Raw genomic sequence first — 18,568 nt, 5'->3', positions numbered from 1 at the left:
TAAGTTTTATAAGTTTACTTGATGATTGAAACAAAAGTTATAACACCATCTGATACTCAAGGCATTGATAATTAAAAGTCAAGAATATAAAGGGACCTAAATGGAAGTGAAATTACTTGAAGTGGTAAAATGTTGATACCAGTAGACTATGATCAGCCACACATGTATATTGTAATACCTAGAGCAACCATCATGAACACTACACGAATACACTCAAATGTACTAAGAATAAATCAAGACAGAATCCTAAAAAATTTTTTAAGCAATGCACAGGAAGGCAAAGAAAAAGAAACAGGAACAATACCAGAGGAAACAAACAGAAAACAAATAATAAAATGGCAGAGTTAAGCGCTAGCATATCAGTAATTATCAAATGTAAATGGTCTAAATATACCAATAAGAAAAAAAGATTGGCAGAGTAGATAAAGAAACATGGCCCCAACTACATGCTGTTTACAAGAAACTCACTTCAAATTCAATGATATACATAGACCGAAAGTAAAAGGACTTATCCCAAGCAAACATTAATGTTTAAAAAAGAGTGGCATCAGTGCAAAGAAAATTACTAGAGACAAAATTACACAATGATAGAAAGATTAATCCTCTAAGTAGACATAAAGGTCCTAAATGTCTAAGTACCAAACAAGACCTTCCAAATACATCAAGAAAAGCTAATAGAGCTGCAAGGAGAAATAGACAAATACACAATTATAGCTGAGGACTTAACACCCTTTTCATCAACTAATAGAACTACTAGAAAGAAAACCAGGAAGAGTATAAAAAATCTGAATACAATCAACAGGATCTAACTGGTATATATAGATCACTCCATCTATTAAACAACAGAATATACATTTCATAAGCACATATAACATTCACCAAGATAGATCATATGGGCCTAAAACAAACCTCAAGAACCCTAAGAGTTGAAATCATAGTGTGTTCTCCAACTATAATAGAATGAAACTAGAAATCAAATGGGTTTTTCTAAGCACATCAAAACTAAACAACAGAATTTAAGTACTCCATGGGTCAAGGGAAAGTCTCAAAGGAAATTTAAAAAAAATACACAAACCTGAATGAAAATGAAAACAAAATACTAAAATATGTAGAATTAAGCTAAAGCAGTACAGAGAGGGACATTTATAGAAGTAAATACTTACATTGTAATAGAGAAAGGTCTCAATAATCTAAATCCTTCCCTCAAGGTATGAGGAAAAGAAGAGCAAAATAAACCCAAAGCAAGCAAAAGGAAAGAAATAATCATAAAATCAGAAATCAATGACATCGAAAATAGGAAAACAATAGAGAAAAATCAATGAAACAAAAACCTGGTTCTTTGGAAAACGTCAATGAAATTAATGCAATGCTAGCAAGACTGACAAAAATAAAGTATGAATCATCAATAGAAGGAATGAAATAAGGGTTATCACTATAAATCTGGCAGCCATTAAAATACTAACAAGGAAGTAATCGTGAATACACTTTACCCTTATAAGTTTGACAATTTAGCCCTGACTAGTGTGGCTCAATTGGTTGGGCATCATCTCGTGCACCAAAAGGTTGCCTCTGGCAGGCTGATTCCCAGTCAGGGCACGTGCCTTGTTTTTGGGCATGATCCCTGGTTAGGGGGTGTGCAAGAGACAGCAGATCAATGTTCTCTCACATCAGTGTTTCTCTCTTTCTCTCCTTCTCCTTTCTTCTCTAAATAAATAAATAAATGAATAAATAAATTTGACAATTCAGAAGAAATGGACCAATTCTTTAAAAACCACAAACCATTCAAAACTCAATCAAGTTGAAAAAGATCATCTGAATAGTCCATTATTTTAACAAAAAAAAATTCTCTAATGTCAGATGGTTTTAACTGAAGAATTCTAGCAAACATTTAAAGAATTATCACCAATTCTATACAATACAATTCTATACAATTCTAGAAAATAGAAGAGGAGGTAACAATTCTATACAATTCTAGAAAATAGAAGAGGAGGTAACACTTCCCAACTCATTTTATTAGGCCAGTATTATCCTGATGCCTAAACCAGACAACACAGTACCAAAAACAAAACACAAAACACTCCCCAAACTTGCAAACCAAATATTCCTCATAAACTCAAAAAACTCAACAAAATATCAGTAATCCAAATTTTAAAATGTATAGAAAGGATTATACACCATAAACAACTGGATTATTTTCTAGGAATGCAAGGGTTGTCAAACATCTGAAAATCAATGTAATATACCATAACAGACTAAAGAAGAAAACTCATAAGATCATATCAATTGAAGTGGAAAAAGCCCTGGACAAAATTCAGCACACACTCATGTGAACTCTCAGCAAGTTAGGAATAGACGGGAATTATTTCAAATTGATAAGGTGTATCTACAGAAATTCTACAACTAACACACCTCATGATGGAAAACTTAACGCTTTCCTCCTAATATGCAGAATGAGACAAGGATGTCAACCTTCACCACTCTTATTCAAAAAAGTACTGGAAGTTTTAGCTCCTATAATAAGGCAAGAAAAAGAAATACAGATGGGAAGAGAAGAAATAAAACTGTTCCTATTTGCAGATGGCATGATTTACTATGTAGAAATCCCAAGAAATCTACAAGTAAACTGGAACTAATAAGTGATTTCAGCAGAATATCAGAATGTAAGATCAACACAAAGAAAGTAATTGTATTTGTATATAGTAATTATGAACATGCAGAAAACAAATTTAAAAACAAAATACCATTTATAATCACTCCAAGGAAAATGAAGCATTTACTATACACTTAAGAAAACATGAGGCCCACACCAAGACACATTATAATTAAAATGGCAAAGATTAAAGACAAAGAGAAAATCTTAAAAGCAGCAAGAGACAGTTATCTACAAGGGAACTTCCATAAGATTGTTAGCTGATTTTTCGACAGAAACATTTCAAGCAACAAGTGATTGGCATGAAATATTCAAAGTGATGAGAAGCACAGACCTACAACCAAGACTACTTTACCGAACAAGGCTAAACTTAAGGAGAAATAAACTTAAATAATCATTTAAACTTGAAGGAGAAATAAAGAGCTTCTCAGACCAAAAAAAAGCTAAAGGATTTTGTTACTACCAAACCAGTATTACAACAAATGTTAAAGGGCCTGCTTTAAAAAGAAGAAGAAAAATAACAACACACCACAAAACGGGAACATAGTTAAAAGAATAAAATGGCAATAAATACATACCCATCAATAATCATTTTTTGTTGTTAAACCTCACCAGAGGATATCTTTTCCATTGAATTTTTAGAGAGAGTAGAATGGAGGGGGAGAGACAGAGAGAGAAACATCGATGTGAGAGTGACACACCGCTTGGTTGCCTTCCAAAAGCACTTCAACCGGGGATCAGCCTGCAACCAAGGTATGTGCCCTTGACCAGGAATCGAACCAGAGACCCTTCACTCTGTGGGCTGACACTGTGGGAAATTGCTAGGGCCTCAATAATCACTTTAAACGTAAATAGCTTAGGTGCATTCTCCCTCCCAGAAGCATGCCCAAATCTTTCCTTTTCCCCTCCTCTTCCCCCACAGACATGTATCTCCTAAACTTTAAGGGACCCCACAAGGCTTGCAACCAGGGAGCAATGGGCAGTGGCAGTTTGTCTTTGGGCTATCTTTCTGAACCTGTCCACAAAGCCCCCTTTTCTCTGACTTCTTAGTGAACCAAAGCAGCCCAGCCTTAGGCTCATTTCCCTACCTAGTCTTTCTCCTGTTGTTTCTTCTATCCTAGGCCCTCCCCTGTTTGTGCCCAGCTTTAATAAACGTCCTTTAAAAATTAAGTAAATATATAAATGAAAATGGCTTAAATGCTCCAATCGAAAGACAACAGGGTAGCTGAATGGATAAGAAAACATCTATATATATGCTGTCTACAAGAGACCCACCTCAGAACAAAAGATACACACAAACTAAAAGTAAAGGGATGGAAAAAGATATCTCATGCAAATGGAAAGGAAAAAAAAGGCTGGGGTACCAATAATAATATCTGACAAAACAGACTTTAAAACAATGGCTATAGTAAGAGACAAAGAAGAACATTACATAATGATAAAGGGAGCAATCCAACAAGAGGATATAACCCTTATAAACATTTATGCACCCAACATAGGAACGCCTAAATATGTAAAGCAAATCTTGATGTACATAAAGAGAGAGTTTAACACTAATACAGCCATCATAGGGGATTTTAACGCCCTGTTGACATGAATGGGTGGTTCTTCCAGACAGAAAATCAATAAGGAAATGGTAGCCTTAAATGACACTCTAGATCAGGTGGATTTAATTAATATCTTCAGAGCATTTCGCCCCAAAGCAGCAGAATACACATACTTCTCACGTGCACACGGAACATTTTCTAGGATATACCACATGTTAGGACACAAAACAAATCTCAATACATTTAAGAAGATTAAAATCATATCAAGCATCTTCTCTGACCATAACGGTATGAAACTAGAAATCAATCACAAGAAAAAAGCTGAAAAACACACGAAGACATGGAGACTAAACAACATGTTACCAAACAAAGACTGGGTTAACAATGAGATCAAGAAGGAATTCAAAAGATACCTTGAAACAAATGAAAATGAGAACAAAATGACCCCAAATCTATGGAATACAGCAAAAACAGTCGTCAGAGGGAAATTCATAGCATTATAGGCCTACCTCAAGAAACAAGAAAAAACTCACACAATCTAACTTTACACTTAAAGAAACTTGAAAAAGAACAACAAAGCCCAAAGTGAGTACAAAGAAGGAAATTATAAAGATCAGAGCAGAAACAACAAAACAGAGACTAAAAAAAAATACAAAAGATCAATGAAACCAAGAGCTGGTTCTTTGAAAAGATACACAAGATTGACAAACCTTTAATCAGACTAATCAAGAAAAAAAGAGAACCCAAATAAATAAAATCAGAAACAAAAGAGAAGTTAACAACTGACTCAACAGAAATACAGAGGATTGTAAGAAACATTATGAACAACTATATGCTCACAAACTGGACAATGTGGATGAAGTGGATAAATTCCTAAAAACATAAAATCTTCTAAAATTGAGTAAGGAAGAATCAGAGAATCTGAATAGACAGATTATTACAACTAGTGAGATTAAAGCTGTGATTGAAAAGCTTCGAACAAACAAAAGTCCTGGACTGGATGGCTTCACAGGTGAATTTTACCAAACACTCGAAGAAGAACTAAGACCTATCCTCAAACTATTCCAAAAAATTCAAGAGGGAAGACTCCCAAGCTACTTTTATGAGACCAACATCATCCTAATTACAAAGCCAGATAAAGATACTACAAAGAAAAAACGTAGATGAACATAGATGCTAAAATCTTCAATGTAGTATTAGCAAACTGTATCCAGCAGTACATTAAAAAGATCATATACCATGGTCAAGTGGGATTTATTCTGGGGATGCAAGGTTGATACAACATCCACAAATCAATTAATGTGATACACCACATAAAAATGAATGATAAAAATTACACCATCATATCAATAGATGTAGAAAAAGCATTAGATAAAATCCAGCACCCATTTATAATAAAAACTCTCAGCAAAGTGGGAATAGAGGGATCATACCTCAACATAATAAAGGCCATATGACAAACCTACAGCCAACATCATACTCAATGGGCAAAAACTAAAAGCATTTCCCTTAAGATTAGGAAAAAGACAGGGATGTCCCCTTTTACCACTCTTATTCAACATAGCACTGGAAGTCCTAGTCACAGTGATCAGACAGGAAGAAGAAATAAAAGGCATCCAAACAGGACAGGAAGAAGTAAAACTGTCATTATTTGCAGATGACATGATACTATATACAGGGAATGCTACAGATTCCACCAAAAAACTAGAACAGCCCTGGCAGGCATAGTTCAGTAGTTAGAGCCTTACCCTGCTCATGGAAGGGTCCAGGGTTCAATTTCCGGTCAAGAGCATGTACCTGGGTTGCAGGTTTGATCCCTGGCCCTGGTTGGGGGGTGTGTGGGAGGCAACCAATCGACGTGTCCCTCACATTGATGCCTCTCTCTCTCTCTCCTTCTCTCCCTCCCTCTCTCTCACTCTCTCTAAATATCAATGGAAAAAATATCCTTGAGTGAGGATTAACAAAACAAATAACAAAAAAACTACTAAAACTGATGAATGAATTCAGTAAATTAGCAGGATACAAATTAAATATCCAGAAACTAGTTGCATTTTTATACATCAATAATGAACTATCAGAAAAGGAAACTAAGAAAACAATCCCAATCATAATTGCTTTAAAAAAACACACAAAAACCTAGCAATACATTTAACCAAGGATATAAAAGACCTGTACTCAGAATATTATAAGACACTGAAATAATTAAAGATGGAATTACAAATAAGTGGAAGCATATACCGCACTGATGGATAGAAAGAATTAACATCATTAAAATGTCCATACTACCCAAAGCAATCATTAGAGTCAATGCAATTCCTATCAAGATACCAATGGTGTATGTCACAGAACTAGAAAAAATATTCCAAAAATTTATATGGAACCACAAAAGACCCAGAATAGCCGCAGCAATCTCGAGAAAGAACAACAAAGTTGGAGCAACCATGCTACCTGATATCAAAATATACTACAAGGCACAGTAGTCAAAACAGCATGGTAGTGGCATAAAAAACAGACACATAGATCACTGGAACAGAACAGAAAGCCCAGAAATAAACCTATGCCTTTACAGTCAATTAATATTTGACAAAGGAGGCAAGAACATACAATGGGGTAAAGATAGTCTATTCAATAAATGGTGTTGGAAGCCGAACTACCAAACAAAAGAGAGACAGACTTATATATAGAAAGCAGGCAGACAGCTCTGGTAGGGGGTTGGGGATGGCAGAGGGATTGAGCAAAAATGAAAAAGAATTCATGGACATGGACAACAGTGTGGTAATTGTGTGTGTGGGGGGGGTGGAGGTGAAAGAGGGCATAAAAGGGATAAATGGTGTTGAAAAATATTAAATTATTTAAAAATTGGTTTCCGGGAAAATTGGACAGATGTGCACAAAAAAACGAAACTAGACCACCTTCTTACACCATATTAAAAAATAAACTAAAAATTGATTAAAGGCTTAAGGCAGTAAAATTTCAGATGTTTCTTACAGCAATATTTTTTTCTGATGTATCACCTTAGACAAGGGAAACAAAAGAAAAAATAAATTGGGACTACATCAAACTAAAAAGTTTTTGCACAGCAAAGGAAACCATCAACAAAACTAGGACAACCCACTGAGTAGGAGAACATATTTGCCAATGATACATCTGATTAGGGGGTTAATACCCCAAATTTATAAGGAACTTATAAAATTTAACACCAAAAGAACAAACAATCCTGTTAAAAAATGGGCAAAGGACCTGAATAGATGTTTCTCCAAAAGGACATACAGATGGCCAAGACACATATGACAAAATGCTCAATGTCACGAATCATCAAAGAAACGCAAATTAAAATAATAACAAAGTATCACCTCACATCTGTCAGAATGTCTACCATCAATAAATCAACAAACATCAAGTGTTAGAGAGGGTGTGGAGAAAAGGGAGCCCTCATGCACTGTTGGTGGGAATGCAGACTGGTGCAGCGACTGTGGAAAGCAATACGGAGTTACTTCAAAAAATTAAAATGGAACTGCCTTATGACAGTGATTCTACTTCTGGGAATACATCCAAAGAACCCAAAAACACTAATTCAAAAGGCTATATGCACCCTTGTGTTCACTGAAGTGTTATATACAATAGCTAAAATTTGGAAGCAGCCCAAGGGTCCATCAGAAGATGAGTGGAGAAAAAACTGGTACATTTACACAATTGAATACTACTTGGTTATAAAAAAGAAAGAACTCTTACCACTTACAACAGCATGGATGGACCTGGAGAGCATTATGCTAAGCGAAATAAGCCAGTCAGAGAAAGACAAATACCATATGATCTCACTCATATGTGGAATCTAGTAAACTGAACTAACAAGCAAAACAGAAACAGACTCATAGATCAAGAACAGACTGACAGCTGTCAGAGCGGAGAGGGGTTGTGCGACTGGGTGAAAAAGGTGAAGGGATTAAGGAGGGAAAAAAACACGCCTCATGGACACAGACGACAGTATGGTGATTACCAGAGCAAAAAGGAGGTGGGGGAGGTAAAAGAGAGTGGGGGGTAGGGGGTGGGGAGATAAATGGTGATAGAAGGAGGCTCGACTTGGGGTAGCAAACACACAATACAACATGCAGATGATGTATTATAGAATTGTACACCTGAAACCTATATAATTTTATTAATCAATGTCACCCCAATAAATACAATAAAAGAAACATGTACAGGATCTGGATACTGAAAGTTACAGATGCTGATAAAATAAATGGAGACATATCATGTTCATGGATTATAAGACTTGTCAATTCTCTTCAAATTAACCTACAGATTAAAAAAAAAAAATTATTATTTCTTCAATCCTCACCTGAAAATGTGTTTATTGAGAGTGGGAGGAAGGGAGAGAAGGAGGGAGAGGGAGGGAGAGAAAGGGAAGAAGAGAGGGAGGGAGGGATGGAGGGAGGGAGGGAGGGAGGGGGGAGGGGAGGGAGGGAGAATGAACAATGACGTGAGACAGAAATATCATTTGGTTGCCTCCCATATATGCCCCCACCAGGGATAAAAACCCACAAGCTAGGTATGTGCCCTGACCAGGAATCGAACCCACAACACGTTTGGTGTATGAGATGATGCTCCAACCAACTGAGCAACCCAGCTAGGGTAACCTATAGATTTAATATAATTCTCATCAAAATCTCAGCTAGGTAATTTTGTAGACAAAGACAAGCTTATTCTAAAATTTATATGGAAAGGCAAAGCAAATAAATTAACTGAAACAATCTCAACAAAGAAGAGTAAAGTAAGAGAAATCACTCTACCCATTTTCAACACATATCATAGAGCTTTAATAATCAACACAGTGTGGTACTGGTGGAGGAACAGACACAGAGGTCAATGGAACAGAACAGAGAACCCAGAAATAGACCGCAATACAGAGCATTCAATTTCAACATACAGAAAACCTTTTACAAACTGAGAGGATTACAGTCAGAAGAAAAATAGGCAAAGTTTATTACTTATTTCATATAAGAAATAAAAATGGCGCCCTAGCTGGTTTTGCCCAGTGGTTAGAGCATCGGCCTGGGGACTGAGAAGTCTCTCGCTGGATTCTGGGCAAGGGCACGTACATCAGTCGAAGGCTCGATCCCGGTCTGGGCTTGCGAGGGAGGCAACCAATCAATGTGTCTCTTTCACATCGATGTTTCTCTCTCTCTCTTCCCCGCTCCTCCCTTAAAAGCAATGGAAAAAATATCCTCAGGTGAGGGTTAAAAAAATAAATAAAAATGGCTAATGTTTATTATAAGATGTTCAAATTCAACATATAAATTAAAACAAGATATCATTTGATACCCACTAGACTGGTCTACATTTAAAATCTGATAATATCCTCAAATGTTAGTGAGGATGTGAGGAAACAGGACTTTTCATGCACTGCTAAGAGATATTTGGAAATCTCTAGTAAAGTTAAAGATGTTTGTGACCCTTAGACTCAGCATTTCTACTTCTAAGTATATATGCTAGGGAAGCAGCTCCCAAAATGTGGTCTGTGAACCCCTGGTGGTACCTGAGCCCCTTTCATAAGTCTGAGGTGAAAACCATTTCCATAAGAGCACTAAGAAGTTATCTGCCTTGTCCACCATGTGGGCATCTGCACTGAGAGTGCAGAAGCGACAGTGGGTACAACTGCTGGTGCCTCAGCACAAAACAAAGCAGTGGCACCAAACCACACCAGTGGTCACTCTATTCATCATCACCACACCATCACAATTAAAAACAGGTTTCACGTAAGTATGCCCTTGATTAAGAATTAATTTTAACTCTCAACCCTTAACTCATTTTTTAAATCCTGTGTATGAAGCAGTCTGCTGCAGGATGAAACACAAAGACTGTCTCAAGAAGCCCTCAGGTGGCTGAGTTGTGTGCTGAACTAGCCACTTTTTTCATGGAACACCACTTTAAAGTAGGACTGGCAAACTGGTCATTCAGACTTGGGTATCTGACACATCCTGAACATCAATGATGTGAGCCTATCCCTTCAAGGAAAAAACTGGCAGGATTCATTGCCAATGATAACATTTAAGATAACATTTAAGCTTTCAGGTGCAAGTTAAAGTTTGGAAAAACCAGCATCCTCAACCAAGAGCTATATTTTATACTTTTCTGATGATGACAAAGTTTGTAATATCAATGATTGTGATTTTCTTATATTATATAATGAAACATCAATATTTGGAAGATCTATGTAACTCAGTGAACTAATATTTTCCAAATGATTGATAATATGTTGCAAACTCACTGGTAAAAGAATCATTCAAAAAACAAGATAGAGCCCTGGCTAGTGTTGCTCAGTGGTTAGAGTTCAGCCCAAGAACTGAAGGGTCATGGGTTCAATTCCCGGTAAAGGGCACGCACCTCGGTTGCAGGTTGGATTCCCTGCCCCAGTTGGGGCGTGTGTGGGAGGCAACCAGTCGATGTGTTTCTCTCACATTGATGTGTCTATGTCTGTCTGTCTGTCTGTCTGTCTCTCTCTCCCCTTCTCCCTTCCACTCTTAAAAAATCAATGGAAAAAATATCCTTGGGTGAGGATTATGTTATTAACAAAAGCCAAGACAGACCAATGGATTTTAATCTAACAGTATTAAAAGTTCATAAATATGATTTCAGATACATAATATCCACAATTATCTGAAAAGACTATTAAAATACTCATTCTTTTCCATATCTCCAATACTCTGTGTGAAGGATTTTTTCCATATACTTCAACTGAAACAATGTCACAATAAATCTGAATGCAGAAGATGTGAGAACCCAGTTGTCTTCTATTAAGTCAGACATTTAAGAGACTTGCAAAAATATAAAACATATCATTCTTTTCTCTAATTTTGTTTCTTTGGAAAAGTTGTTTTTTATACAAAATATGTCATTTAGGTAAAATGTAATGGGTTTACAATTGTTATATGGTTATTAAATACATATATTTTCCAATTATTTCTTCTTTTTCTTTTTTTAACTGAGATATAATTGACATAACATTATATTAGTTTCATGTGAACAATATGATTTGATATATGTATATATTGTGAAATGATCACAATAAGTCTACTTAACATCCTTTATCTCATATTTACAAGTTTTTATTTCTTGTAATGAGAACTTCTAAGATCTCTCTCAGCAACTTTCAAATATACAATACAGTATTATTAACTATAGTCACCATGCTGTACATTACATCCTCATGATTCACTTGTTTTATAACTGGAAGTTTATACCTCTAACTGCTTTAGCCCATTTCATCCTCCAATCATCCCCCTTCCCACCTCTGACAGCCACCAATCTGTTATCTGTATCTATGGGACTGTTCTTGTTTTTAAAAGATTCCGCATATAAGTGAGATTATATGGTATTGGGCTTTGTCTGACCTAAAAAATATTGTAAAATTTGTTTTAATTTTGAATACAGTAAATATCTGTAGATATAATCCACAAAAATAAAAAGGTCTATGGGGTCCTCAATAATTTATTTTTAAAATTTTTAAAAAAATATGTCTTTATTGATTTCAGAGAGAGGAAGGGTGAGAGAGAGAGAGAGACAGAAACATCCATGATGAGAGAGTCATTGATCGGTTGCCTCCTGCAGGCCCCCTGCTGGGGACAGCGCCGGCAACCCAGGCATCTGCCCTGATGGGGAATTTAACCTTGATCTCCTGGATCATAGGTCAATGCTCAACTGCTGAGCCACACCAGCCAGGCAATAATTCTTAAAAGAGCAAAGGAGTCCTAATATAAAAAACTTTTGAGAACTGCTGCCCTGGAGAAACTTACACAAGTGTATAAAGATTTGTACACAGAGATATCCACTCCAGCACTGTTTTAGAAATCAAAGTTAAAAACAAAGACTGCTCAACTATTTTTCAGAAATGTACTCTGAATTCACTCTGTCTGCTCCCACCAACACTGCCCCAATTTGGCCATAATTTTGCATCCAGACAATGCCTGACAATGCTGAAAATACACTTCCAGCTCAATTCTCATGACTAAATAGTGAATGGACCTCTACAGTACCTTCTAACTGACCTCCTCGCTCCTTTCTCTCCTCCAGGTACTTACAAGTTTAAATCCCAACTTCTCAACCCCACCTCACTTCAACTAAAAGAGCTTCTAAGTGAAACAGCATTTGTACAACAAATTCTAAGCTTTTGAAAAAATGGTTTAAAAATCACTATGTTAAACTCATCTAACGAATAATCAGAAAATCTAAACTGGTACTTTTCCTTCCTTCCTCTGAACAAGGAGGGTTAAGTGGCTGAATCTCAACCAAAGGCAGTTCAGTTCCAGTTGTACAAAAACAAAGGAATATTAAACTTTGGAATGTATCTACTTCAAAGGAAGTCATCCAAATGGGCTTTTTTGCAAAACGAGAAAAGCAATTAGTAACACAGGTAGCAACAGAAAAGTATAGTGATTTCTCATTCACAAGTAGTAAAAAGTGTGTTTTTATCCAGGAGTGGAAACTGAAAGAAGAAAACCTGGTTCTAACAGGGTGAGCAGAAATCTGGTATAGAAGCGGTAAGTCATGGAGGAAGAGGAAAGAGATGGCACTGTATGATCTTTCTGGAAAACAGACTCAGTGGCACAGTATTTTCATACTTCTCTAAAATATCGTATCACCTTATCTTTACCTCCACTACAAATGTGTCAATAATGTGCTCCTGGGGGAGGAACCAGTGGGCTACTTCCTCTTCATCCATCACCGGGGCGAGATGAAACTGCTTCAGGTAACTGTTGGTTAATTCACGAACTGCTTTGATATCTTTTGGTTCCATTGGTCTCAAGCCTGAAGTCTTTGTCACCTTGTTAGAGTAAAAACAAAACAAAATGGGAAGTTTAAATACAGAGGGGTAAAAAGTACTTTGCACTAAAGTGTGGTCTGCACACCAGCTGTATCAGCGTCACAGGGAAGCATGTTAGAACTGCAGAATCTTAGCCACTCCAGCCCTCTGACTTACCAAGTCAGAATCTACAACTTAGCAAGATTCCCTGGTGATTCATATACACACTAAACTTTGAGAAGCACTGAGTAAGAATATATGGTAGACAATGTGTTGTATCTTCTCTCTGTGTGCCAGGTCTTTGGTCAATATTGCCCATGACCCAGACAAAATCAAAGGAACACTCCAAGTTGATGCATATGCCAATGCTAAGAATTTTAACACCCTATACCACAGGGCAGAGCAACCTTAACATGTGTTCTGGAGTACTGTGCTTTAAAACTGCCTTGTCTGACCTTCTGAACACACAGCTGAAAAGAGTTGAGAAAAGGGTGTATTTTGTTCTCATGAGCAGCAAAAATGAAATCATATGTATCCGAATGGGAAGGCAAGTGTTTTAATAGCCAAGATTTTTCTAAAGGCAAATAAATGTCTGGCTGCCAAGCACTGGCCCTGGCATCTCATGCCGTCTTTTGATTAATGGTGATCAGAACAGGCATTTGAATCCATTCTTCCAAAGAGTCACAGTTTTTCCATTAGGTCATAGGAATAAACCTAAAGGTCAGGACATTTGGATTTGTTGAACTTCCTGTCCCAAAAGAGCTCAATACATCACTTAGCTCTCTAGGAACTGTCATGACACCAGGACACTTGTGCCTGGAAGTCAGAAAACCCACTCCATTTGCCAGTTTGTACAAACAAAACACTAAACAGTTATAAATGCAGTTTCATTTTTGCAGTTAACTTGATTTTTTTTCCTTGAAGAAATAGTGGATACATTTAAGCAATAACTTGTATTGCTACTTTACCTTTTCTGACTTAATTAATTCTAAATATATTAAAATTAAAAGCTGCCTCTAAAATTAGATCGGTAGTACGGCAGAAGCCCAAGGTGGAAAATAGGTTTTCACCTGCGTGTGGCTCTGCTTGATGCTAGTAGCTGTGTTCAGGTTTCTAAGGTTCTGTGACAAAGAATGCCAATTGATTATTGATTAGTGGGGGAAGGAGATGGCAGATGCATTTCTTGTATTTATAGACCCAATAATTCTTCACTGAGTATTTACTATGTACGACTCAGTTGTGATTTGCGTAATCTATAAAGACATAGTAATGCAGCTAAAATAGTTTAATAGTAAAAACTGAGAGAATTTAAGTCCTTAACATTTAATAGAGAAGTTGTACTTATAGCTTTTGTGAATCTCAAAGCCAAAGGACCAGAAATCTCCAGGTCCTGGTTTCCATCCTAGGCTAACACTTCAGGCAAGCAGGGCAGTAACAGTTCTGGATATGTGCTTGAATGAATTCCTATATTTATATCACAATCATTTATAAGGTGAAGTGAAGGCTACAGATATGGGAAAAAAGTCACTGTTGGCTATGAAAAGATGACACTTCTGTGGCCTGGCATTTATATGCAAGCCAGGCGTGAAATTACATTTTTCTTTTGTTTCCCCTGAGCCAATTTTAGCATTGGTAGCATTTTTAAACTGCAATTCATGGGAAGAGGGAACCTATGTGTTTCCAAATACTATTAAATGTAACAAATATATATTTCTAAATGCTAGTCACAGGAGCAAAACCATTATAGGATGCAAACTGCAGTCATTAAAAAAGATTATTTTCTGCTATGAGGACGACCTTGGAATTTTTTCTCAATATTAGATGTTTTTCTTTTGTTACTGGTTCAGTAACAATCAACAATATCAAGCAATAGATTAATCAATGAAAGCAAAAGGACATATGATATGTTAATAGAAAATATTCAGAAATGAAGAAAAGGCTTGCCAACTCCTTTCTAAAGCAAAATATTCTTCTGCAGCACAGTTCTCATGCATTCAATATTCACACTGCGAAATCGCCAAAATCAACATCCTGAAAGCAGCTGTCAGCCTCCCCTTCATGCTCTGAAAGATTATTGAGTACTCCCACAGAGCTTTGCTAATGTGGTATATCCATCCATATTTGTCATGTTAGAAGTTAAATTCGAAGTTTTAAAACAAAAGAATATATAAGCACACATTTCATATAGCCTCTGGAAGACTTCATAGTACACTTGTAAAATAATGAAAGTAAAAAATGCAAATTATGTTTTAGTATTATTATAAAAAAGTTTTGGCTTCATGGACCCCCTGAAAGGGTCTCAGGGAATTCGAGAGGCCCTGGGTTGCACTGTGAGAGCTGCTACCTCAAGTCTCTGAAGGTCAGAAAATTAAGTATTAGAATGTAGATGAGGAACGCTCAGTGAAGCAGTATGTCTGGGCAAAGAGACAGGAGAGAGTATATAAACTTAGCAATTTATAAGCACTTCGAGTTTTCACAGAAGCTGTAAAGCAGAACAGAACAGACTATGTCAGCTATAAAAAATATAAGGTCCTAGAAAATGGGGCGGTGGGGGGCGTATTTACTTTTGCTGACCAACAATGGCTTGTGTATCTCAGGGCCTAAACTTGCTTCTTTATGACATTATGAAGACACATACTCTTCAAAAAATTCTAGAGAAGCATGAAATAAATTTTAAAATATAAAATAGAAACACTCGAATTACAGCTGTTGTCTTCAGGAAGAGATGTGAAGAACATAAAGCTTAGATAAAAATGGTAACTTTGGCATAATCTGCAAGAGTGAAGTGGTAATGTTTTCTGAGTGTTTAATAAAAAGCAAAAAATATTTTCCAGTAACTGAGAAAATCTTAAATTTCATAAGCAAACTCTATATCTCAACTGGAATTACTTTCCCAAGGCCCAACTACTGTGCATTACTCATTGGACTCTATGTATACTGAAGTGTGTGTAACATCTGCTTATAAGGGCATAAGGGAAGAAGGCTCAGAGTTGATGAAAAAGCAGCAGTAGTGTTGTTATGTCAAACTATGTGGCATGAATATTTTAGAGTCAAGATTCCAGAGTAGAGATGTAAGCAATGATTATGGTTATTTATGTGATTTAAAAAAGGAGCAGTAGAACACTAAACACTAAAAAAAATCATCTACTGCTAATCAATCTAGAACATCTCATGCATCTTCGCACGTCTTCACAAGCGTGTCCTTGCAACACAGCAGAAACACTGGGGGATTGATCTGACTCCTGCTCTTTATCTGATTCAAAAAAGATCTGACCCAAAAAATCCAACTTTGTTTGGAAATGCTCAACACCAAATTAAAAACAAACCAATGTTTAGAGGGTAGAGAAACTGATTACTCTTGAAAAAACCTTAGTATTTTCAGTAGCAGTAACTAATGGCATAGGCTCCTGGGTAGTTCTGTACTGACTTTAAACCTCTGGGCAAATGAGTGGTGTTTCCAATGTCCTCTTCTGCGAAATGGGGAAAGTGACCTGCCTACCTATGCTTGTTACGAATAATAAATGAGACTACACATGCACAATGTCTAGAATGATGCTGGCCATAATGAATGTCAACTCATATTCAGAAGTCCACAAGAAAGATACAGAGCAGCACCATAAGCAGGAACAGTAATAATGAATCAGAAAATAAGACATACTCAGAGCAAAAGATGCATTCAATGAGGTTCTTCTTTTAGACTTAATGATACAAATCTGCTCTTAAATGATGTGACTTCTATTGGTGGTAGCATCCATCTGGAGAGGAGGTGGCGGTCTGGTGCATGCTACATTGTCCAGCTTCTAACTCAAGAGACTGCTGTTGGCAACTTCCAATTTTCCAATATCTGTACTTTTATCTCTTCTCTTTTTTTTCATTTATTTACTCTTTATCTTTCTTCCCTTCTCTACGACTGGAACATGCTAGTGAGAGCTGTTTGGACTTTGACAATTGTCCTTTCCTGTTTTAACCTATGCTCTAATGACTGCACAGTAAGACACCTGGTGGGACTGAGTCATGATGCCCCCACAAGAGGTGTGTTAGAGTCAATGGCAGAAACTAAGGGATCTAACAGGCAAAACAAGGAAACCTGTTCCTTCCTCCCCAGGTTGAGTGCACCCTCCTTCATGTCACCGCGGTTTTTCTTTCCATCTGCTCTGATCTACGTTGCCCCTGCCTCCTTGGCCACACAGAGAGGCAGTGAGCTCGTTAGTTTGAGTCCCCACTTCTGTAACAACAGCTAAGACAGAGGGAAGAACATGCCTTCAGATCCTCCTGCCAGGCTGCAAAGCCCAACTGGCCAAAAGACAAAAGGAACTGGAGTGTGCTGTCCCCAAAACGGCCACAGGTGAGGTCCTCACCATATTCAAGAGGAACAATGCTACATTCTACATGACGCCCTCAACCAAGGTAAAAAATTGACTAAACTACTTTGTAAATACCCCTAAAATAGAATAACTCTGAAGAAATCAAAACTTCAAACAGAAGATCCCATCTGTGCAGATGGATTCTAGGATGGCCTCCTGGTGTTCACATCCTTGTGGTCCACTCCTCTCAAGCGTGGGTAGGCTCTATGACTCGTGTCTAACCAGTGAAATATGGCAATGGTGACCGGATGTCACTTTTGTGAACTGGGAGTAAGGTTCTACCATCCATCTGCTCGGAGAGTCTCTCTATGGACTGTCCGCACAGGCTCTGATGAAGCAGCTGCCATGTTGTAAGCTGCCCTGTGGAGAATCTCGTGCAGCAAAGAACTGAGGGGGACTTGGGGTGACAGCCAGCAAGGAACTGAGGCCCTCCATCCACCCGCCCGCAAGGAACTCAAGCCTGACAATGCCCATGGGAGCTTGGAAGTGGATCCATCCCTGCCAAGTTTCCAGGTGAGGCCTGGATGACACCTTGATGGCAGCTTCATGAGAGATCCTGAGGCAGAGGCCTCAGCTAGCTGGGCCTTCATTCCTGACCCACAGAACCTGGGAGACAGTAAATGTGTTGTTTTAAGTTGCTACATTTGTACTCATTTGCTACACAGCAATATATAATGAATACACCATCCAAGTCAAGACTGGTAAGCACATTTAAATTTTTACAATAGAATATTACTCAGCAATAAAAAAGAATGAAATCTTGCCATTTGCAACAACATGGATGGACCAAGAGAGTATTATGGTAAGTGAAATAGTTAGAGAAAGACAATTACTATATGATTTCACTTATATGTGGAATCTAAAAAAACAACAAAAACAAAGAAAACAAAACAGACCCAGAGATATAGAAATAAGCTGATGGTTGCCAAAGGGGAGGGTGTTGAGGAATGGGTGAAATAAAAATTTTTTAAAAATAAAAACAAATATATTTCCCCCTATTAATATAGAGCAATTTTTCATATTGGGAATTTGCTAGCTTAAAAATAATTTATTAAGACATTATTTCTTCTTCCAGGTCTCTCCTCTAAACCTTATACCTTAGTTCCACTGAGTTAAGATTTCATCAGAAGCCTGAAACTCTTCCCTCTTACTTAACAGGCCACAAATACTCAAAATCTCAAAACTTACATGTCCTGACTTCAATCTC

General features: G+C 37.2%; 1 protein-coding gene across 4 annotated transcripts in view; it reads right to left on the bottom strand.

Annotated features, from left to right (window-relative positions):
* NMT2 (N-myristoyltransferase 2) overlaps positions 1-18,568 on the bottom strand; it is a 64,004-nt gene that overhangs the window by 6,944 nt on the left and 38,492 nt on the right. For all 4 annotated transcript variants that reach the window (XM_087825082.1, XM_087825100.1, XM_016210055.2 and 1 more), the window contains one exon: positions 12,848-13,018. In XM_087825082.1, coding sequence (XP_087681208.1) covers positions 12,848-13,018 — 171 coding nt within the window. The remainder of the gene's footprint in view (positions 1-12,847; positions 13,019-18,568) is intronic.

This window comes from Miniopterus natalensis, chromosome 1 (genome assembly GCF_054644295.1).
Source record: "Miniopterus natalensis isolate mMinNat1 chromosome 1, mMinNat1.hap1, whole genome shotgun sequence".
Lineage (NCBI taxonomy): Eukaryota > Metazoa > Chordata > Mammalia > Chiroptera > Miniopteridae > Miniopterus > Miniopterus natalensis.
The sequence above is the reverse complement of the archived record's forward strand: the minus strand, read 5'-3'. Positions and strand labels throughout refer to the sequence as shown.